General features: G+C 39.3%; 1 protein-coding gene across 1 annotated transcript in view; it reads right to left on the bottom strand.

Moving 5' to 3' along the window:
- tln2a (talin 2a) overlaps positions 1 to 25,013 on the bottom strand; it is a 124,740-nt gene that overhangs the window by 40,660 nt on the left and 59,067 nt on the right. The window contains exons 9-25 of the mRNA XM_059349220.1: positions 24,780 to 24,843; positions 24,566 to 24,670; positions 20,904 to 21,059; positions 19,961 to 20,062; positions 19,515 to 19,591; positions 16,594 to 16,774; positions 16,221 to 16,334; positions 15,906 to 16,014; positions 14,995 to 15,203; positions 13,665 to 13,763; positions 12,395 to 12,562; positions 11,356 to 11,490; positions 10,844 to 11,003; positions 5,732 to 5,898; positions 1,804 to 1,932; positions 1,010 to 1,123; positions 675 to 788 (exon numbers count right to left, since the gene is read on the bottom strand). Coding sequence (XP_059205203.1) covers positions 675 to 788; positions 1,010 to 1,123; positions 1,804 to 1,932; positions 5,732 to 5,898; positions 10,844 to 11,003; positions 11,356 to 11,490; positions 12,395 to 12,562; positions 13,665 to 13,763; positions 14,995 to 15,203; positions 15,906 to 16,014; positions 16,221 to 16,334; positions 16,594 to 16,774; positions 19,515 to 19,591; positions 19,961 to 20,062; positions 20,904 to 21,059; positions 24,566 to 24,670; positions 24,780 to 24,843 — 2,203 coding nt within the window. The remainder of the gene's footprint in view (positions 1 to 674; positions 789 to 1,009; positions 1,124 to 1,803; positions 1,933 to 5,731; positions 5,899 to 10,843; positions 11,004 to 11,355; positions 11,491 to 12,394; positions 12,563 to 13,664; positions 13,764 to 14,994; positions 15,204 to 15,905; positions 16,015 to 16,220; positions 16,335 to 16,593; positions 16,775 to 19,514; positions 19,592 to 19,960; positions 20,063 to 20,903; positions 21,060 to 24,565; positions 24,671 to 24,779; positions 24,844 to 25,013) is intronic.

The raw sequence follows: 25,013 nt of genomic DNA, 5'->3' as shown, positions 1-25,013 counted from the left end.
CCAAAATCCCAACACACCAGTGCTTCTTTAACTGCCTGCTTGCATCAAAAAGAGGTTACAGGCCTATTTTCAATGGATCCCCACATGGCACAAAGACTATTTATACTTTGTTCAGCCTGGTTCCTGATAGGATTGAAGTTACTTCATTTGAGGGCGTGGACATAAAGTTTTAACAATCTCCTCTCCTGAAAAGGTGAGAAATGGTAAAGACATTTGTGTAATTGGGATGGACAGTACGTTGTAAAGGATCGCACAAATAATGCAATGGAGAGAGATTGTTATTTTTTTGATTATCTTTACTGTGAAAAGGTTTAATAAATTCAATAACAGAATTTTTGGATTTATAATACAGATCTACCAGTTAAAGGGAAGAATATTCAGACAGTTCTTAAATCATAGTTTAATTAAAGATAAAATAACATGAATTTAAGGTACAATATGATGACGAAATTATATTTCATAAACAATATGATGCTTTAAGGGCAAGGAAATTGACTTTAGGATGAATATTAGGTTAGGAATTCAAACATTTGCCCAATTGTATGCGAGTTTCTGAATAAACCAGGGTCGTGTACGGTCTTCTACACAATTACAGACTCAGAGATAATTTTGTCAGTTGAGCAGATACAGATACAGATACTGTCCTCTCTGGATATCGTCTAGTGGTACTGCACCTGTAAGAAGTTCTGGCTGGCAATGATGAGTGCCAGCTGTGCACTGAGGTCCTCTGGTTTGGCCTGACTGCCACGCACCCCCTGGACAAGTTGTGGGATGTGGTCTGCCACTGCCTATACACACACACAGACACACACACACACACAGACAAGCATATACACAGGTTTAAACACAGTCAACAAGGAAACTTCACAACTCAGGATAAAATCCCTCTATTATATTATCAACACTCATGCAATTTGAATACTCACAATAAAACATTAAGTTAACATTTTTAATACTTAATTAAAGGCGGTAAAATGAAACCAAAAAGTAAAAGAGCAGTGATGGTCACCTTGCAGCTCTGCACCAGCTGCTGGTGAGCAGCAGTGTTCTTGTTGGAGGCGGCAGCATTCTGAGCCGCAGCGATGGTCTGCGTGGCTGCAGCAGCAGCTTGCTTGGCCGCATTCTGAGGAATACAAAGACCCATAAAAACATCCACATTTAAAATATGGTTAAACAGTAGCTTTGGGCTTTTGAATGTTGTTGTTAAAAGATTTTCCTTTCAAGCTTTTGGTATCAAGGAACTCAATTTGACATCCCAAAATTTCTCTCCACAACATGACGAGCTAACAGCATCTCTGTCAATGTAGGCTGCATGAATCAATCATTAAACAATAGCATATTGTCATGCATTTGAGTGTGCTGGGCCTTGGATTTTCAAGTTCAGTTTAAGGTCTTAGACCTTATTTATACAAAATAAATAAATTATGTAGTTAAAAAAAGCCTGAATACTGCTACAACTAATAATCATGAAGTACAATACACACAACAGACAACCGACTTGTTAAGCATGAAGCAAATGCTGTTAATGAGTTTAATATTTCAGTTTGAAGTGAAATTGAGCCGTGAGTCAAATAACCCTGAGGCAAATGAGCCACATTAGATCCATTTTGATGATAGATTTCTCATTTTAACATTCACAACCATAAAAGAAGAAGTAACAAACCCTGACATTTAATTCTAAAAGGAATGCTGTTGAAATCAACATATTCTACGTGCTGTGTTTCCGTCATGTTTTAAGTTTCCTCTTCCTAAAGTAGCTGTTTCTCTTGGAACAAAGGTAAAGGTGAAGGTGGCAATACTGACCTCCAGTCTGTTAATCAGCTTCTTCTTAATCGCATTCTGAGCAGCAGCGTTGGTGGCCACACGCAGCCCCTCTGCAGCCTCCCTCAGTCTTTGCTGCTGGTCCTCATTCTCTGGGTACGCTGCCGCACCCTGAGAACACACACGAACACACACACACGAACACACACACACGAACACACACACACGAACACACACACACACGAACACACACACACGAACACACACACACGAACACACACACACACACGAACACACGCAAATACGACAGGTGAGCTGGATGATAAATTGCTCGGAAAAGAAATAAAACTGAATAATCTGTTCACAATACTCCCTGACAATCTTCATAAAGATGATTCTTTTTGCATTACTTTCATTTTAAAAGCATTATCAGCAGCAGTAGACTTACTCACAACAACATCCACGCATACAAGTCATCTTAAAATATCCAGTCAGACCTTTGAAATTTGCAGTTTTCAATCACTGCACATAAACTCAGCTGCAGCTCATCTGCATCACTTCTTTGTTGTTAGCTAAATGTCAAGAGACGCTGTGTATTCATATTAGCGAGCAGCTCTTTTTTTCTTACTGTTTGTGAATCCAGCAGTGCAAGTTAACTGGGTTCTGTGGAAACCAATATCACTTGGCACCTCCATGTGTCCTGCTGTTGCAGAGAAAGCTAAGCCTGCTGCCATTAGGTTCATTAATTAGAAACTCAGCTGCAGCTACACAGAGACGTGTGTGCGTGCCACTGAAAACCTGTGTGCGTCAGGTCATGTTAAAGCCCACAGATGCTACTGGCAGACACAATTACTTACTGAATGTGGAAACATCATGCATTTACTGAACTTGTGAAACTAAAAAAAATGTCTTAACATTGATTGTCAAACTATAAATATAGTTTAACTGGAAAAACAGTTTTAAAAAGTGTAAAAAAATAAAAAATAGATAAATAAAAATATAGAATTTATAAATATAAACACCAAATATATATATATAAAACTAATTTATTGTAGCCAACTTATATATAAGTTAGCTACAATAAATGTGTTTTACGTGATTGCTCTTCCACAACTACTACTGAAAACTACTAAATATAACTATTCAATATACAATAAATAAAAATAAAGTAGGCCAAATGTGTTGTTGTGCATTGCCACAACCTACTAAAAACATTTTGGTAAACTATATTCAACATATCCCAGTCAGTAACTAGCGCACCACTGTAGTTGAAAGGTGCACTGGATTAATCACACAAGATTTTATCTTGATTATCTTTTCTCAAAATTGTTGAAGGCCAAAATCATAATTGACAGTAACAATTGATTAATCGCCCAGCCCTAATCACCACAGCCACTGATATCCCACATTGTACATTTTAAAAAATACAAGGGTTTTGCTGTTAATTTCAAGTATTTTGGTGGGTTAAAAATGTTTTGTTTCATCATTAGACTTTTTGTCATTGTGCATTAATCACAGCAAAATGCTAGTGACCAGCTCCATATCAGTGTTAGCAGCTGTTATCTGCCTGTTGGCAACTGCTGACACCATTTAAATACAACAGTCAATTTGCATAATTATTAAAAAGTGCTGATTTCCAGAGGAAGCAACAAAATATCACATGCAAGAATTCTTGATGAGGGAACTCTGTTTTACAGCGATACAATGCATGTATAATAAGCTTCAGTACCTGACATGGGCTTTATAAATAACAGCATAAACACTGTCGGCTGTGCAACATACAGTCCAAAAACTAAAGTGCACACGCTCAATCAATCAGTTACCAAGGCAACAGCTGGCTCAAGTCTCAGCCTCCATCGACACACATAAATGTACAGCTGCGACGGTGATAAGTCTGGCATCAGACTCCACCATCAAACCAGCTGGAGGGCGTCATTTAATTTTCATGGTGAAAGTGGAGGCTTATTAATATCAGTGTGATTCTAAAGACAGATAATGAGATTGATGTAGAGAGATAGCAGATAAATATTTTGGATAGAGGAGGATGGAATGGGTTGTAAATCTAAGCTTGCCCCTCAGCATTCTGGGAAGACACAGTTTGATGTCCTCTTACTCTTAATCATGTTACACATGAGGAGTGAGGAGAACTGGAGTGGAAGTTTAAACTCTGTATGGATTCTAATATTTCTACCCTATATTTTTTTAGTTTTTGATTATGTATTTTGCACTCCGATGTCTTCATAGGCAAATTGCTGGCCACTGCGGTTTATAACTGCATTTCCAAACACATTGCTGTTAAATCAAAAGATTAGCAGGCTTTGTAGAAATCAATGTACTAAAAAGGATTGTTTTGTTCCAATTAATTCAAACTGTCCACAACCATGTTAACACAGGATATTCAATATGGTACATAGTACCAGCAAGGCACTAGCCCTTTTATTTGGCCATCTTATTAAAAGTTTAATATATTTGAGATTAGAGAAGAGAAGAAAATGTGCCTTAGAAAGCTCCAACTTGCTTCCAGTATCTAGCAAAGGACTGTAGAAACCCTAGTAGCAATTCTGTAGCAATTAGAGAAACACAGCTAAAACCAAAGAGTGTCAGAGTGACATTGGGAGTGTTGCAAATGCCAAATATGTGCTGCCCCACTCACACTAAAAGCAAGTACATCAACCCTACATCAAACCAGCTGCTACAGTAATAAATACATAATTAAAACTCACAAAGTGTTTTAACTGGGATGACAACACATTTTCTATTTCACAACCAAGACATCTATATTCAGTTTGTGGACTGGCATAACCATGATCACAGACTTAACCATCAAAAATAATTTTAAAAAATACATTATAAATCCTTTTTCAAAACAGCACACCTTGGTATTCGGTTATTTCAGAATTAAACATCTGTCTATTTCCAATTCTTCATTTTTCATTGAAGAAAGTTTTAAAGGCCATATTTTATTAATAAAGTAGTATCTAACCAACAAGACTAAGCAGAATCCCTTCCCAAACCTGTCATCCTTTGTGTATGTGTGTATGTATGTGTGCAAAAGACACACACATACACGCAAATGCACACACAAATCTCTTAGGGCCGCTGGCCCACTTTCCTTCCCTTCTGCTGTCATTGAAAAGGTCACACTGAATGTCCAAGTGAATAAACGCCAACCCTGTAGATTTCTTATCTGGTATTTGAAAAAAAGACAACTACTGTGATTAATCTGTTCCACTGCTACCCTCCCTACCATAGACCCATTTCAGTCTTTTTTCAGGGTGGGGACAGGGGGTCTTTAAGGGGAGATAACAGGTTAGCAGTGGATGCCACGTAGAATCGCTGTAAATCATCTGAAAGCTGGCAACCTGAAGATTAATCTATGATACTGCTCAGCATCAGCTTTATCTAGTCATAAATCTGTAATAAACATAAATTTAAAAAATAGGTACACTTAGGAAAGCCATACACACTCTGAATGCCCCACAAGCTGGGTATGCATGGTTGTAAAATTTCATGAGGCTGTCATCTTAGAGGTCAAAGCCTATTTTATACAGTCTATGGTCACAACAGGTCATTTTATAAAGTACAGTCAAGTTTGTCACTACAATGGAATGCTGCTATGTGGACTAACGTCATTACACATAAAATTGGCTTATTGATTCCACAAGACTCACAAGTTTTCCAGTCATGTCCAATTTTCGCAGTCCCACTGCCCCAGTATGCAGAAATATTATACATAATACAATAGGAGAAAATAGAACTTTTTGCTGTACGAGACAAAATGCATGGTTTTTGCCCACTTTAGAGTGTTGCCCAACAGTTCACTGTGGGTGAACTGGACGAAAAGCTTTTTTTTTTTTACAGTAGCCTGAGTTCAGTAAACTATTTGTTGACAAAAATTAAGATATTAATGCAATGTTTCATAAAACAAACACACTAAATATTACATATTTGTGTGTCACATGATACTTACCTTTGCTGCCTCCACCATCCTTGCAGTGGCATCAGCCAGCAATTTAGCAGCTGCCAGCAACTTCTTAGAATTGTCAACGTCGATCTCGGCTTCAGCATCAGACCTCATGGCGTTCACCAGGTCTGAGGTGGCCTGGGCCAACACCCGAGCCTGACGAACCATCTCTCCTGTGATCAGAGATAACAGAGGAAGTGTGGGGGCGAAAGGAAGAGAGAAGAAAAAAAGTGTAGAGAAGTGGATTAACTGATGAGTCATACTAATAAGAAATTGTGCATGTTACAGTAAAGTTTTACATAGTCTATCTTTTTGATGAAAATCCTCCTGAGTTTATAGTCATGAAAATGAAAAATTTGGATCAAAATAAAACATTTTAAATTATTTAACCATTGCCATAATAATCCAACCGTGCATTTTTGTGCTTGTTAGAGATAATGATGCAATGTTGGCAAACCTTAGTGGAGCAGATAAATATTTCAACAAACTGGTATGACTTAATTGAGAGAAAACCAAAGCATCCTTGCAAAAAGGATTGATGGTTGACTCATATTGAGAGTGCTTCAAGTTACAAACAATAGTGAACATGAAGTTAAATCTTTCACAGTGTGTCTGAATGTCTTGCAGAGGGGCAGCTTGTGAACGGGAAAGGCAGGCAGCTAATTGCGGCCCCAGCCCATTTAGGCCCCCAGGGTTAATAACCGTAACTCCTACAAAAATGTCTCAAAATGTGACTGCAACCCTTTCAACGATTTGCAATGGAATCTCAGTAGTAAACCTCCCTAAAGGAGCCCCATGTCATTCTGCTGCAACTCAAACATTACTCCCTGTAATATTATTCTCAAAGATTGAACTGAGAGTAATGAAGGAAAATGAAGAGTGGTAAGCGGAGCCAGCCATGACGATTGGGCATAAGAGTAAATAACTGCATGTTGTTATGTAATCTAGCCTTAAATAGCCAGCGGGCATATTAACGGGTCTGCTAGCCGGGAGCAGAGGATCCACTGGAAGCTGTCCAGGGGCAGCTCGGTCTACTGGCAGCATCAGGTTTGCTGGCTGTGACTGAGTCACTTGTTGTTTCACTAAAAAATCTAACAAGTAACAATAAGCTAGCTAAAGCCTGAGGCTTTGCCAGTGAATATTGTTACCTAACGAAGGTGCTCCTCAATGTAAACAGTGTAGACAAATAAAGGATATTTATAATGGTACTTAGCACAACAAAGGAAGCCAGTTGTCTGCTCGAAAACAAGTTTGTGAGTTGTTGTTACTTATATCTTTAAGTTGGGGTTCACAACAAGGGACAATAGTTCTGCTTGCTCTTATTTCTTTGTTATGAAATGCAGGAAAGCGGTGAATTTCGGTCATCAGCGAAAGCTAGCGGCTAACTGATGCTAGTGGCGCTGCTTGTTACAGCTACAAGAGTAGCCATTAGCGTATCAATGCTAACTCAAAATTGTGGTTGCAACATTAGCTGACATTTAATAGCGGCGTTACAATCATGCCAATTCAGCACATTGCAGAAGTTAGCAGAAGTAAGTATTAAAAGTTACTACAATGTAAAATTATAAGTTAGTACAACTTACAGTTGAGTTGACAAAAATCTGAATTCAGAGTTGAGCAAACTCAAAAACAAAACTTAAAATATTTAGTTTAATTGTACAACTTGCCTTGAAATTTTGAGTTAACCCAACTTTTCTTTTTTTGCAGTGCATTAACATAATATAATGCAATATGGTCCATCGTAATATAATGAAGGATGAGACAAAATATAACAATAAGTACAACATATAATGTAGGCTAGTATATACGTATATTTGAGTGGTATATTACAACAATATTAAATAATACATTGTATGACTTAGTAATAATATCAAAAACTTTTAATATCAACATTGACAATTCCATTGTTTCTCCCTCTCCTTGAGTTAAGAGTTTGGGTGACATCCTTGACAGCACTTCTCATGTCAACATCACTAACATCACCCGGTCTGCTTTCTTCCATCTTCACAACATTAACCGCCTCTGTCAGTCCCTCACACCCAACATCTCTGCCGTCCTTGTTCATTCTTTGGTCACATCTCACCTCGATTACTGCAACTTCCTGCTCTTTAGTCTGCTTCAAAAATCCATCCACAAACTCCAACTGGTTTAGAAGGCTGTAGCCCAGATCTTCACCAGAACTCCCTCCACCTGTCAGATCACTCCAGGACTACAGCGACTTCACTGACTTCCTGTCAGATACCGCACAGACTACAAAATCCTGCTTCTGACCTTCAAGGCCATCTACCACCTTACTCCTCCGTAACGGACTGAACTCCTGCAAGTCAACACTCCCACCTGCTCCCTCAGGTTCTCCTCATCCATCCACCTCACCGTCCCACCAGCCCGTCTGACCACCATGGGGTCAATCGCCTTCAACCACTCTGCTCCACGCCTCAGGAACTCCCTCCCTCCCGACTGACCACAGGAACATTGACTCTCTTTCACTGTTCAAAATCCAGCTCAAAATCCATCTGTTTAAACTGGCACATTGTACCTAAAAATGTCATATTACATCCCCATTCTGTTGACTTAATTGTTCAATTATTATTTAGTTGTTGTTGTGTTTTGTTGTCACTGTACGGTGACCTTCAGTATAAGAAAGGCACCTATAAATAAAATGTATTATTATTATTAGAATATTAAATGCAATAATGGATTTATATGGCAAAGCTAAAGTATTACAGATTATTAATCACATTATGGTGATGAACGCAGGTTTGAGGGGCCCCTTGGAATCTTTCCTAGGGCCACCACTGATCTCTCACACAGCTGTTTGTAATGTTCTAGCACCTGTAGGTGACTTGTGAAGACACACTTCCATGCAACAGCTCCCTCCGAGAATATTGTTAGAATCGACAAATGACAAGAGATAAAAGAGATGAGAAAAGGATTGTTGTCTATATTCTCTGTCAGAGTAGAACTGGCACACCACACAAGATATCAGGCGATAATTCATGTGAATGCATCAGCTGATATGCCAACACTACACTACAGAAGGATTCACTCAGCTTCTCTCTCCAGGTGTGACATAACCAGACATATCTGACACCGCTTCAAAGGCGGTATTCTCCAACCAGCTGCACGTATTCAGGACTCAGCAGACCAAACAGTGATTCTACTTGTCTATCAAGCCAATCAATTCAACTGAGCTGACCGCTGGCCCGGGACATTCTCTGTGAATCTCTTTCTATTCATCTGTCTCTCTCTGCTGTCAGACTTGCTGACATCACTGTCAGCTTTTCTCTGTGGCTTCACAGGGGCTGACAGCAGTCCATTCAAACCCACCATCATGACAGTCTCTCTGAGGAGAAGATTGGATGAAGCATGAACTGATATGCAGAAAGACGTCTACTCAGAAAGCAGGAACTTTAGAGCTGTGGAAAGCAAGTTTTGAAGCGGAGATAATATATAGTTAATCTATGGTTTCATCATTTATATAAAACAAGATATTTGGCTAAGACGTCAAATGTAGTCACAATTTATACTTTTATACTATACTATGTCAAAATTGTGCTGTATTGCATTGAGTAGCATGACAGGGTAGGTTGGTTTTTGGGAGGGTGTTAGGTAGATTTAGTTTTTTTGTCAGGTCTGGTAGGTTTTGGTTACAAAATGTGTAAAATGCAACCAATAGGGGTGTGCCATAGTGTATCATTCATGATAATACCAGTAGATTTTTATATGATTTATTAAAAATGGCAACGGTAATGGCAACATTCCTACGTCTTGACGTAGTGACGTCAAATCATTGCATTCAAAACTTACTGAAGTAAAAGTACAAAAGCACCAGCAACAAAATGTTTAAAGTAGCTAAAGTAAAATTACTCATTATGCAGAATGACCGCACTCAAATTGTTATATATAGTCTATAGTATATTGTTGGATAATTATTTTTGATGCATTTATGAAAGCAGCATTTTACTGTCGTCAAGGTAAGGTTATCTACTTAATATACTTTTACGTGGTTTAATTTATAAAAATGTTAAATCTTGATGTGAAAAGTAACTAGAGTTATAAGATAAATGAAGTAGAGTACTTTCCTTTAAAATTTAGTGGAGTAGAAGTATAAAGTTACATAAATGGAAATACGCAGAAAGTGCTGAAACTGTACTCAAGTAAATGTACTTCGTTACATTCCACCACTGACATTTGCTGTATTATTTTTTAGTATTTTTTAATTCTTCCGTTTTGCAAGAGTCAAGAGTTATTTTTTTTGTATTTGGCAACTCCTACATATTGTGTTATACTGTCAAGAAAATCATTATTGCAAAAATATCCTGAAATATCGTGATAATCTTTTAGGGCCATATGGCTCACAACCAACTGCCACCGGTATGAACAGATAAAGTTCGAAAACTAAAACAGCTTGCAGGATATTAAACAAAAAACACCACACTAGTTGTGTTGCCATTGAATTGTTAAGGGGCATCTGTAGTTTTGCAGCCATTTGGTTAGAAATGGAAGTGTCAAACCAATTAAAATTCTGAGCTGATGATGGCTTCAGATAATAAAGGATAAGTGAAAATTAACCCTGAGGGGGGAAAGGGGCACCAGATTTCCACCCAACAGTTGCTCAAACATTTCACATGTGTTATAGAAAAGTCAGAGGTTCAACAAAGTCATTAGGCACCATCCTCTGTACAGCATGTAATGGCAATCCATACCAAAGCTGTAGATGAAATTCCATGTGGAGAAAAGTGATGGACTGACTGATCAAAGACCGACCTTGCCATCCCTAGAGCCTAGTGCTGCTTTCATGGCTAATAAAAACTACACCACACTGAAATAATTGGCTGTGGGCTGCACTTTCCTGCTTATGAAAGCTTAAACCATGATTGTCTTTTATATTAAACACATTTTCAGTTAAAGGGCAATTCATTAACCTGTTGCCTGACCTAAGTGCTGTACATAATTACTTAATCACAAACAAAAGTGCAGTTATTCCATTTATTGTTTGAGCCTTTTTTGTGTTTCAGAACATTAACCTTATTGGAAAATGTTCCCACAAAGGCTGGATGTGGATGCACAGTCAAAACTACTTTTTTTTAAATTTTTTTTTTTTTAAATCAGCCTTACCTGCATCTCCCATGGAGCTGAAGATGCTCTCAGTGACGGTCATGATGGTGTCTGTGGCCTGGTCATAGCGCCCGATGGGCTCTCCTCTTGAGGTGTACTGACGAACATGCTGCAGGAGATCTCCCAGAGCCTGACTCACCACGCTGGCTGCTGCGCTCACCTTTAACAAAGCATGCACATCATCAAAGTAAGTGCTGTGTTTTCTTAAGCTGCATTATTCGCTGCTTCTTATTCCAACAGCCTGGGGAGAATCACACTGGACTCATTATCTCCATTGTTTCCTAAGCAGTTAGTTAGTACACAGTCTGAATACCCGAAATTAAAACATGCCCAGTATGGTTTAAATGAAAAAAAACAGCCTTAGAATCAGTATTCTAGGAAACTAATCAACTCATGTGTTGCTGTGGGTCAACCCTGTGATATATCTTGTTTTCTTCTGAGACAAAGCAAAAAATGACAGATGAAACGACAGAGTTTAGTTCACCGCTGGTGTGTACATTAATCAAGCCGACCTGTTTGAGGAGCTCGCCATCTTCTGTGGCTGAGAGGCAGGCCTGGACGCAGCTTTCCACCGAACGATCCACCAGCTTTCCGGCTTCGATTAGCTGCTCCTGGCAAACCGGTGAACTGATGGTAGGACTCACCACCTAAAAACAACAAGGTGAAAAATGTCAAAGTAAGAGAGGAAAGGACATAAAGGAGAAAATGTGAATCTGAGAAAAAGCATCCTATGGTGCAAAAGTTCTCTATTTCTGAAAAAGAAAACATTTTCTAAATGGTAAAAACAAAAAAAAGAAAGAAAAAAAGCTAGAAATCTCAATCCAGCTTCCCTAATGTAACGCCAACATAAACGGCAAACGTATTTTTTAATTTTAAAAAAGTTGTTTTTCATGATGTAATCATTAATTTACAGACAACAGAGGAAACAGAAAAAGAGAAAGAAAACAAATGAAAATGGATTTAGCAGAAGGTTCTCATCACATTGCCATGCAGAGAGGTGAGGATTTGTTTAGTCAATGCAACCACTCTGATGAATGCCAGGAGGGCATTTAAACTAATTAGAGGCATGTGGGTTGTACAATTAAAGATGTGCAAATACGGCGGGCACGGGGTATTTAACGGTGCCATGGTGCATCCTTATATATTCACACTCAAAAAATAAACTACTTATTTTAGCTGCAGATAATTTGGAGGTTATTTAAGTATTTAAGGAATCTCTATTTACCAAACCTCACTGCACCATGCGCTTATGAGAGAAGATGAAACAGCAAATGGGGGGTTATTGTTATGCACTCAAGCAAATAGATTTAACAGTAGCTTCCCAAGTGACACCCTCACACCACTGAGCGAGGGCAATATTCAAATCCGAGACAGATCTGACATAATAAATGGGAAAACATCACACCACCAAGGCATTTGCATAATAACCACTGAATTTACTTTTTGGGAATTGAGCGCATATTATACAAATACTGAAATGATGAGAGTCATTTAGTACAATGAGTCTCATGTTTCATGCTTGGTAGCATAAAATATGAGTCTGAAATTTACCTTGGCACATGCCACCAGCTGGGAGGTGGACAGAGCACACTGGGTGGCGGCAGCAATGACCCGGTTCTGAAGCACCGTGTCCTCTGCAACCTGAGCCACGTTCTTGGCCTTCAGCACCAACATGGCTGCAGCGTTGGCCACAGCTTTGGCCAGATTCATCAGGATGTCCTACAACAACAGGTGGCAAAGATTGGGGAGAAAATACACAATCACATCAATAAAATTTTGAACCAGTACTGTCTGTCTTTAACATTTTTATCTCATTCTCATGACAAATATTGTGGTGTTGGCATTTGGAAAGTGAAGATAAAGTAAAACAATGATTTATTATTGCACTGTGGAATAAGAATATGTCTGTAATTGCATTATAAGAGAGGAGATGGGAGAATGAAGAAAAAAATTCACAGGAACAGGAAATGTAATGGTGTTTGCTTATTTTTATATTATATGCATCTCTTTGAAGGTTCCATATATGGAAAAAGTGAGATTTACATGTCTTGCTTATAAATCAGGTCTAGGTGCTTAATAAATGCCAAAATAGATGGGACACAAAATGTAAAAAAAAAACAATAAAATAAATATTAAATTAAAAAAAAATTGTCTATGAACTGTATTCAACTGAATGTAGGTCGAAAAGGATTCACAAATCATCGCATTCTGGGTTTTTTTCCCCCCTCACAGTGTCCAACTGTTTTGGGAATCAGGGTTGTAGAAAGTGTCACTGCAGTGCATTTACAGTCATTCTTAGCCTGTCGCCTAAGGGGGCCTAAGGGACTAAGAGACAGGTGCCAAACAGAGCGTTTCAGACAAAAGGTGAAAACAGCTTATATGCAGACGGACAGAGTGAGAAAAATAATGTTTTTGAAAACTACAGTAGTAAACGTGTTCGAGAACAAACACAAAATTCAAGTATGAACCTGAAAATGAGAACGAAACATTCACCAACCGCACATAACTCCAACTCATTATTACTTAAATACTATAAAATGCTGTAATACAGTTCAGTATGTAGTGACAGGCAGGCTGTATGAAAAGTTGTGTTCTATGATCTATGTGTTACAATAAAAATCATGATACAGCCAAGTATGAGCTCCATAAAGAAAAACACAAGCTTGACAGCAAGAATAGCATTCAATTCAAACAAAGACATCTAGCTTAAATAAGAAAATATTCCCCCTATATTCCCCTGGTTACAATGTGTTTTTGATTAGCTGAGTTTTCTTTTAATATTGCAGAGTGATGATGATAAATGGACGGCGTGCAGCGTTACCTGGAACCTCTCATCTGTCTCGCTCTCTCCAATCTGGCGCAGGAGGTCTCCACTGGCCTGGCCGATGCTGCCTGCTGCCGTCAGCACAGTCTGTCTGGGCTGCACACACACACACACACACACACACACACACACACAGAGAAAAAACAGAGCAAAAAAAAGAGCATTTGGACGCCTGGTTGAAAACTACATCATCCTACATCTTGAGATATGGCTTCTTAGTACCCTGTAATGTGTTTTACTGTGCTGCATCTCAAACAACATCAGTGCCATTTAAGTGGTGCATATTGTACATTGCTTAACACATTGTTAGCAATTCCAACACAAAGAAATACATCAGATTCTACACTAAGACAAAGTTAAATCTTACAAATGGCCCACATTTCTTCCTCTCACTAGCCTACAGTCTTTAACTTATCTTTCCAACTACTTCCATGCATAATGCGCAAATGAAAACCTCCGGGTGGTCTCAAAGTTATATAGACCTGTGCATTTTGCAGCTTACAGCTGTACAGCACATTAACTTCTGAATGATACAATCACAACAAACTCTTAATAGATCTCAGTGAGAACATTATAGTCCTGCAAACCATGTAGACTGAGAATACATTAGCAAAAAGTGTCCTTTACAGAGTTTTTAAGCACGTTCTGTCTCCATAAAGGAACAAAATGCTTGCCATTCAACCTGGCCTCAGTCAGAGGTCTTTATTAGTGCAGACCTGGACAACTCGGTAAGCTTAAGCCAGCCAGCAGCAGAGTGTGTTCATGTAATTAGGTTTAGTTTGGAGCGGGAGAGATGCTGCATTATGAAGAGTAGAGATGCTTGGTGGCAAATTTGATTTCGGGTTGTGTAGACAAAAAATACAAAATCTGGCACTACAAGTAACACAAATGGTGAAAAGTTTGCTTACTGCATGGGCTCAAATTCAGAGCCAGAGCTTCACTTTAACACATTTCTCTCCATTTTCTGCCTCTTTATCTACCCATTTCTCCATTTGGTGTGCGATTGTTGTCTTCCTTTCACATTTCAATATCTACACATTGCTATATAAGAGATATATAAGTAAAGTTTATCATTATTAAATAACATTATACACTTATATATCCCATTATGTCATGAGAACACCTGCCCCCTTTAATTAAGTAGATAAATGCAGAGGGAGGGGAAGAACATTTCTAAAAGGCTGGTTTCTGAAGTAAAATAAAGAGAAGAAATATTGTAGTATGTATAGATATACTACGAACATAGTATGTACAATATAAAGAAGACTGATGGTGTTTTGACAAGAAGTGGTACCATTATCTAAGGGTTTGGGGTTCGTTCGCTCACCTCTCCAGAAGCAGGCTCCACAGCCTTCAGCAGGTCAGACACAGCCCCTGCTAGTGTCCTGGCAGCCCTCATTAGATCATTACCTCCACCCACGTCGTCCTCCATGAGTGCAGCTAGCAGCTTCACACCCTTTGACATCTCTGTCAGGTTGGAGGAGATGGTGGTGATGGCGCAGCCCACAGCGGTGTAGTCTGTGTCAGTTGGATCACCTGAGTACGGGGAGATGGGACGGAATAATTAAAAAGGGCCTAATGAGGGCAGAATGATCAATAGTGTTAGAGAGAAGTGAATAAAATTTAATTTATTCAAACCTAAGAAAAATGTGACTGCCACAATAAGTCTTCTTACCCGACTCATGTAAACAGCCATTTAACCAAGAGACAGAAATATTTCCTTTAACTGAGATTAAAGACTGCATAAACACATCAGTCCATTTTAACAAAAGGAAATAAGCAAGAAAATGGACTGAATTGGGGACAAATTGTTCTAGCTTTAAAGCAGAGAAAAATAATAAAACCAACCAATTTTGACTTGGACGGTTTAGAATGGCCCTACGCCAATAGACACCTTTTCCAAACCATATTCACCAAACCACAGCAGGAAATAGGGGAACTATAGAGCATTTACAATGATGTTAATGAACACCATATTGACAGAAAGGCTCCACTTCAATGTCACTAATTGGCCAGATCATTTTAACTCTGCAGAAAATAGCTCCCCTAAAACATACTCGTAAAACTGTGGGCACGTCTTAACACTTTCTTTGGTTTCATTAAGCATTCCTAAAAGGCTCCATAATGTACTGTTGCTTTTTCAAGACATTGATTATTTCATTTCCAGTGAAAAGGAGGTAAATCCAAGGCTCGCAGACAATCTGAACACATCTGCTGAGTCACGACGGTGCCACTGACCAGCTGTGAGGTTGACGACAGAGGCTGTTCCTGCAGTGATGGCGTCAACCTGGGAGTGGATCTCATGTTTTGACTCATCCATCTTGTTCTGGACCCACACCTTGGATGCCTAGGTACACAACAAAAGTAATTACTTTGCATAATAAATCGATTTAAACATGGCTGTCACTCTGCAGACAGCACTATTAGTTATTACTTTGTAATAGTAAGATTTATGGCTGTTTCACTTAAAGTGATATATTACCAAAATATGTGTATATAGTATGTGAGTGCTTTATATTAACTGTAGGAGTATGTCTGAGCACTGTACAGTACCATGTCCTGTCCCAGTGGCGGCAGGTTGTCGACCTCCCCTAGATCAATCTGGGCCTTCTGCACAGCTTGCATACTGGTGTTGATGGTTCCCATCAGAGCCTGCTGGGCTGAACTCTGCACGTACAGGAAGACAAACATGTTCATTTCTCACAGAATGCAGCCAAGTCGGATTATTAAGAAACCTTGTCTCCTTGGTGATCTAACTGTTAAGAATGTGAAGGACGCAGCCACAAGAAGGAAAAAAGAATGATGATAGACCTGTCTAGTGGTGTCACATGAAGAAAAACCTCTCTGGCATAAACCTTTGGTAGGATTTCATAAGTGAATGAAAACTACACAAATATCATACTGAGAGCCATTTTGTTGTTCTTACAAGTGGTGGCATGTGTCCACGGTGCATCTGACCCATTGTGATCTGCTGTTGAGCAGATGGCATGGTGCCCATGCTGAGCGACTCTGTGCCAATGGAGCCGGAGCGGATCACGCCTGGCAGCGCCACCGAGCCATGCTCTGCCCGGCCAACACGATTAAACTGCTGCTGAAGGATGGTGGACCTGCAGGTACACAAACAAGCAGTTAATGCAGCATGGAAATGTTAAGAGATAACCAAATTACTTTAAAATACTATGTTTTTCAAATGAAGTCCTGTGTTAAAGTTAAAGTGGAGCGGTACACACAGCATGAAAACAGTTTCTTTTAGAGAGTAAATCTGGCTAGCTACATTTATTTACAATAATTTAGATTGAATCCCACTGTCATTGAAGGTTACAACTCAAGCTGAGAAAATCTAAGTGTGCTTGGTTAATAAACCCTGAGAGTCACAGGGATCCATTTAAATGGTGCAATTGCAATGAACAGCGCAGAGAATGAGGGCTTTCCAAATGAAGTTTATTCATATGGGCACATTGGCATTTAACACCAAAGGGAGCGAGGTGAAAAATAAATCAGGGGGAGTGGTGATTAATCATTATCCTCTGAGCCACACAAATGACTGGGCTCACTGCTTTAAAAGAGCTGTGCCAATCACAGTGGAGCGTGATGATGGAAATGCCTCACCAAATGTAGAGAAGAAAGCAGAACAAGTTCTCCAACTACGGAAATAAAATGCCAAAGACAGATGGCGAGAGTTCTGAAGATTAAATTTACATTCGTGCACATGTCCTCTAAATACTAAGCTATTCAACCTTACAAAGCCAAAACACGGTAACATACACAGGGTAAGAATTGAGTTAAAGCAAAATCTGACTTTGGTGCATGTAAAACACCAGTATGTAAATGTAACATTTAAAGTTTGCAAAACGAGAACAGAGCTAAAAACCTACCGTTTAAGCTAAGCGAGAGCTCGCCTTAGCTAGAGCTAAATTGACCTACCCTTTCCGACCTGTCCCTGTAACTGAAAAATCTAATTTTAATCCACCATGTCAGTAACTCAGTTGAGTTATGCCATATAAATGAGGCAGTAGACAAATAAGGTAATGTGTGAAGCTATCTTTGTGTATTGCCAATATGTGGACAAATAACTTAAAAACTGAGACCTTCCCCGACTTTCCTGATTGCATTTTTATAAACTGTGGACTAATGTCTATGCAAAACACTTTTTTGCATAGTCGGGAAAATCCACAGCAGCAACCGTTTCCAACACTAACTAACTTCAGCTTAGCAATAGAGTCAACATCAACTAGTTAACAGCTCCCACAAAGACACAACACAAAGACACTATCAGCCATCGCCTTGCTAAAGCAACAAAAGAAACATGACAGCACAAAATACAGCTGTATTGTAGTTATATATCAGAGAAACACCGAAACAGCAAAACAAGAAAACAAGAATGTAAAGGGAGGAACAGTCACCAAGAAAGAAGATTAAAAAAAAGAACATTTCTAGTTCTTGACTGTGTGCAAGTGTGTCCATGGGAGAGATTTAACACCAAGCAATGTGGCTGTGTTCCTTTCTGACAGTGGGCCACTAACACAAAGCAGACCGACACTGCAGAGTCTTCCCACTGTGTACTTCTGGAAGACAAAGCTTTGTTTTGTTTTTCTTCCGATAAGGCCTTCCAGAGTTCGGCTTGCTATGTGTTTGCAGTATTAAAGACTTTTGCCTTTGGCCCTGCGCACAAGCACAGATAAAAAGGAAAAGAAGAAAAATACAATAACAATTGCAGCAAATACTCTGAGTGTAACTGAAGTCCTTTTTTCCAATCTAGCTTCAATTGATATTGTTTTGCTGTTTTGAAATCAGAGAGTCCTCTGTGGATAAATTAGGTAATTCACATCTAATCAGGAAATGTTCAGATAGGCCCTATGCTTGTCCAGAACAGCAAAACCCTCACATAATGATTATCTTTCACGATAAAGTCCAGCAGAGGAGGCGTTCATGTGGTGAAATGAGGTCCTAGAAGATGGATGTGTGAGCTGTGGTCGAGGGCGGTGGTGACAAGGAAATTGAAAAAGGACCCAGTCTGGTATTGTGTTTGGATAAAATAATATGCAATAACTTTGTGCGCTGCTACTGCTCTCAATCACAAATCATGCTCATGCCTCAGTTTAGACTAGTTTAGACTAACACAATGAATTACTACTGTAAGGATTAATTTAAACAACTGGCTACAAGTTTGTTCTCCAACAGCTTTATTTCCATGTAATTTCCATAAGCTTTGTTTCCATGATTTTCTATGCAAGTATGCTGTTTTCTACAGCATTTTTTTTTAAAAAGGTTGCTAATTGAAAGGTGCAAACTGTTTCCAACTGTGACAAGAAGCCCTGCTTACCCTCTTGTCTCAACATATTACGAGTCTATAGCCATGCTAGCAGCTCAGTGTTGGTTTGAGCTAAATTTCATCATTAGCATGCTAGCATGTTTAAAATGACATTGCTAAAATGATGATATTTAGCCCTGTAAGGCTAAACTTATGCACAGTGTTGCTTTGGGCTAAATGCTAACGTTAGCATCCTAACAGGTTTACAATGACGTTGTTAAAATGATGATGTTCAACAGATGTAATCTCCTACTATCTCAGTTTAACTTGTTATTAGCCTGCTTACATTTGCTACTTTGCACTAAACACAAAGTACAGTTGAGGGTTGACAGGAATGTATAGTTTTAGATGCAAGTCATAAATTAAAGTTACAGGTTATTCCTTGGAAAATACAAATGTGTACAGTATTTCGTAACAATAAATCCAGGAGCTGTTGAGTCCTGTTGACTCATATCCACTGACCCATGCTACTTAAATGGCTGAAAGAGTCAAAAACACTTTTACTAAGTTAATAAAAAAATTCATAATTTACATACTTTTTCGGCGATACAGATTCCTCAAGCATGGTTGACTCCTCATCGCCTTCTAATCCAAAGCGGTCCTTACTTTGCTTCTGCAACAGAGAGAAAAATACACCAAATGTTAGTTTCAAAAGGAGCTCACAGTGATATTAAAAAGCAACCCTGATGCCATTTTAAATGCCACATTTAGTTTGACATAAAGAAAATCTGGGCCGTAATTCATCAAGTGATTCAGAGTAGGAAAGTGTTCTCAGATTGACAATTTCTTAACTTTCTGAAATGAGGAAACAAAGAATAGAGACCCAAATATGCATATAAGGAATGAGTTCTTACAGTGACACATGAGCCCAGCTGTCCTTTATCTCTTTTTATCAGACTGCAGCTGTACAACATAATAGCCTGATCTGAGACTTTATCGATTCATTATGATTCATCTGCGTCTACAGAGATAAATGTCTCACCTTTTTGAGGATGATGTCGATGTAACCAGCAATGAGCTGAGAGATCTGTTCCCCTTCAGTGGTCTGCACCGAGTAATAGCTCTCCTGGTACTCCCCAAAGTCCTACACACACACACACACATAAACACACACATGCATTTTACATTGGACTGTAAGGAAACTAACCACTGCAGTGCTTGTACTGTACACAGGCTTAGGATTTATTGTGAGGATTAATGTGAATCAATCAGATGAATACTACACATCTAAATGTGGCAACAAACAGAGTCAAATTAACCCAAGGAGCATGTAAGAGCAGATTAAATGTAGGAAACCGAGCAGAAAAAACAAATGTGTAGGCCTTTTTAGTGAAGAAGTGTACACCTCATATGGGAACACTTACACCTAAAAATCACAGATGGCAGAGTGACCCCATCCAATTCTCAGCAGATCAAATCCATCTTAAATCTCAGTGTCACAAAAACACAAAGGCTTAATCACAAAACACTCTGCTGAATTAACAGCAAGAAAGAGAGAGTTTGTTAATTTAATAGAGACAGTACATCTAGCAGATCTGTTAGATTAAATCCAAGTTGCTCATTGACTCCGGGTGCTGACACAAAGCAGGAATATTGACAGGGAAGACAAAAGAGTCTGTTCAATAAGTGAAGTGCATGAGGGAATGAAAAGACAGGCAGACAGAGCATTACAGTGATTGCTTTATGGCTGCTGCAGGGAACAGTTGGGTTAATTGTGAGCCTGTCCTTGTTATTTACTACTCGGGACAGAATGAATACAAGATAAAACGACTGAAAGAACAAAGCCACCACCAAAACCTTGTGAAATCTTGTGAAGTTAAAATATTCAGAAGTGGAGCCTCTGTGATAAATCCAGACTGGTTTAAGGCTGGATCAGTGTCCAGTCAGACAATTTAGCTTTTCTTTCTGGTGTCTGTGTGTCTTACCAGGGTGAAGCTCTTGGGTGACGCTGCCCACCTCTTCACAGTGGTCAGTGGCCACTCTTGAACCACATCTTTGGTCTTTTCTTCCACTCTCATCACAGACTCTTTGGTGATCCCCAGGAGGCGTGGCACAAGTTTATTCTTACTCTTCATCTTTTCCTGCAAAAACATCAATTATATTAATCCTTCTGAAGCTTATGAAACTCAAAAAACAGTTACATAATTTTGCAGCCACTGTTACAGCTTAGATTGCAAGAAAGTTGGACGCTGTTTTAAACCTACACGAAACAGTGTGATCAGTGTGAGTGTGATCATTTGCAGGTCATTCTTGAGATATATTGAAAACTGTACAAAGACAATATACTTAAAGTTCAAATTGTTCAAACTCATGTCAAAGCCACCAGACTCCATTGACAAAACAGACAAAATTTTACTTTGCAGAACATGGAAGTTGGTGGTCTATTGCAGCCTTAATCGTTTTGTTATTGTGTGACTATGGTCATTTTAAAAAGGGTCAGTTTGGATTCACCAAAGTCATACTATGACACAAACAATAAACGATAGTGGCAGCAGTAGAACAGCAACTTCCATGTTCCACAAAGTAAAATGACTGTTTCATCAATGGAGTCTGGTGACTTTGAAGAGAGCATAAAACGAGAGTTACGTATGTAACTACGGTTCTATGAATTCTGGATGATCGCCAGAGTTCTCCGTCACTCGGATCTCTCAGTTTTGCGAGAAGATCCAATTGGAACAGATCCTCTGGTGACACCGGAACTTATAGATGTTCCCGGGTCATCCAGGGGTCACAGGTGACTTTGTTGGTATAACTACTCAACCTGCGCATGCGCGAGATGGAATATCCAGTGCTGAAAGCACCGCCTCTGGCGGTCAGTAAGAATGAAATAGAACAGCTTCAGTTTCCCGTTGGAAGGGGTTTTCAAAATCATCTAAACATTACGTTAAACTGAGCAGCTGCTGTTCCTGTGCATAGCAGGACATTGCTTAGCTTCTATGCTGGTACCTCCTGTCTGCCTCGCAAAACCGAGGGCATGCTGACCGCCATCTACCGTAGTTAACACACTGACTATGCATACAACTCCACTTCAGTAAATCCAGACTATCCACTTAATGTCAGTTTGTCTTATCTTGTCTGTATTTATAGTTGCAACATGTATTGTACGGACTATATAGTGTAAATAAAAGTAGAATAAATAAACTAACGGGACACAAGGATTCAAACAAACCATTTTAGAATGCCAATGTTTTTCCCCTAAGCAAACAATTCATTTTCTTTCATTTTCATATTGCCCGGCCTGCTGAGGGTATTACTTGAATAAAAGGCATTTAGAGAAAAGGACAGATTAACAGTTCAAGCAACAGAATTTAAATTTATAAGCCTAGCAGCTTGAAACTGTAATTTTGCTGTCACACTGATCTGCCAAAATGGGTATTCAACTGTCTAACCAAGTTTAAAAAAAAACAACTTTTCCCACTCAGTAATTAAAGCGTTATGTCTTAATCATGTCTTTATCTGCCTGTCAAAAGCTCTCAACCTCCCTCTGTATGCACTAAGCCTCTAATGTCACAGTCCAGTCGCTTTCTGAGCCGACAGAAAAGCTGACTTCTCCTTTCCCTTGCTTGGACAGAGAAAGCGTTTCTCCAGGAGCCGCAATCTGTGAGCAGATGGCCAGACTGTGATGGGCTGTGACATGAGGGCAAAGAGGTGAGTTCTGTAAAAGTCCTGGAGGGCCTGTAAACCCTCTGGGGCCTCCAGAGGTTATGGGTTAGGGACTATAGGCTGCATTTTTTCCAGGGTTATTTTTAAGATGTCTGGATTACACTCAAGCATGACGGACATGACAAAGGTGAGCAGATAAGGTGTTAAACTGATCAAGTTCAACACAGATCCAAAGCTGGGAGGTGGGACATGGTTTTATATTTGTGCTTTTTTAGATTTAAAAGGGATAAAACAGCGAGGTACAGTTTGGACTTGCTGGACTGTGGAATGTTTGAGCTTCTGCAAATGACGATTTGATGAGGTGAGCTCTGTTCTAATAGAGGGTTTGTGTTTTTTTTAATACTTCAGCTCTACCCTTATCCTCTGGTGCTGAAAGCTACTGATGAAACGCCAGGAACTATCTGGCAGACAGTCAGTAACAGCACCACAAGTGGCTTTTTTTCCAAGCAATTACCAGAAATGATCTCATTTTCTGCGAGGGCTCACAATGAAGTCAGAACAGGTGACAACTGGGAAGCAATTTATAGATGTAGACAGGGAGGATTCCCATAACTTTATGCAGGAAGTCCTCTCGGTGACAAATGATGCGAGGTACAAAAAAACCTGCAAATTGCTCATTTCAGCAAGCGCCTCGCTGGCAGTTGGACTTATTCGGTAGAGTAAGTGTCCCAGGTTTGTGTGCGATGCCTGCCAGTCTCCTCTGTTCACTCCACTTCCTCCCCACTCGCTCCGAAATAATCTTTAGTGGCACGCTCGGCTGCACAGACAACACTTGGGTTCCTTCCAGGAGCAAGCTGAACTCATTGCAGACGAGGTGTTTCCCGTGTTTATTTGTAGGTGTGTGTCGGTGAATAAGAAATCTCAGGATCCATCTGCTATCGATCTGAGGACCATTTAACCTCAGGAGGCAATGGCTGATATTTCTTGGTTTCTGATGAAGCCAGCAGATATCCAGATAACGACTATCCCCACCAAGACTTCCTCTTCTGCGTGCTGGCCATTGTTTTACAGTCTGATTAGCAACTTGAGGCACGAGAATAGAGTTGGAGCTGGGAGACATGGTCTGCAACCAGATTGTTTCTCTGCACATGAATGCAGATGCATTTTAATTTAATGCTCATCGGATGATAGGCAATCCATCCTGAGATTGCATTTCACTAAATGCATTTCGCCTCTTTTGCTCTCCACATGAACCTGCATGCAACCAAAGCCCGCTCAAACGCGACTGGCCAATACTAGTGTGACTTTAAACAGAAACCAAAATGCTTCTTAATATCCATCCATCTTGGTCCCTTTGCCTTCATATTCTGCAAGCATATGCGGATATGGGTTTATAGAGATAAGGGAAAAAGTGAGACAGAGAGGAGATGTAGAAGATGTATGAGGCACAACATATGCATGCAAACACCCAAGAGTTGCTTTCTTCTTATACCTGTCTGTTTCTATGTTTATACATTTGTAAGGAAAATGGTTCTGTAAATCAATGATTTGGTCTATCAAAATAGTTACATAAAAAGGGGAAAAAACAATATTCAATTTGCAAATAATTACTTTTTTAATCCTAACAACATTACAGAGTCAGGTATTTTCTCTTTTGCTTTGGGTGACATGAAAAGCTTTGAAAGTTCAGGTGGACACAGACAATTTCCCACCTGCTGAGCACTGCCTTCCACCTTTTTATCCAGTTAACACCGAGTCCAAAGAGCAGATTTCACAGTCAGGAGATTAAAGGCTCTGACCACATTTCAATGTATTCCAAAATCTGCTTCACCCCTTTTTAAATAATCAAATTTAACAAACAGGAGAAAAGAACTCCAGGCTAGATTTTTCACTTTTTGATGATATTTTAATTGGATAAAATGGTGCAGTGATTAAAATTGCCTATTTTTCTGAAGTCATAAAATAAATGTTTCTTTCATGTTACCTTGACCAGGAAGAAGGAGACGCCGTATGTCCGCAGAGACCGTGCTAGTTTGACATATTTCACCTTTGCTTCAATCTCTGTCATTTCTCCACAGTTTTTGTGTTCCTGCAGGTTGGATTAAACATTATTCAGCATCTCAACAATTGGTGCACAATTGTCAAATGAAGGTAAAGTAATCAACACATGTATTTTCTAAAAGGACCAAGTGACACACCTGGAATACTTTCTTTTCAGCTCCTCTCTGCTTGATGTATTCTTTGGGTAGAAACTCCTTCAGGCTAGGAAAGAAATGAAACAGGAGACTGAATTTTATACAAATCGCATTAACTAAATTTTTTCTGCTTCAGCCTTAAAACTATTAAGGAAGATCATAAGGTAATTCCATTAACTACTGAAGCTTGAATTATAACATGATGAATACAAATGTTTATACCTGTACTTTCATTAA

This window comes from Centropristis striata, chromosome 2, assembly GCF_030273125.1.
Source record: "Centropristis striata isolate RG_2023a ecotype Rhode Island chromosome 2, C.striata_1.0, whole genome shotgun sequence".
NCBI lineage: Eukaryota > Metazoa > Chordata > Actinopteri > Perciformes > Serranidae > Centropristis > Centropristis striata.
Note: the sequence above shows the minus strand (reverse complement) of the source record. Positions and strands in the feature narration are given on the sequence as shown.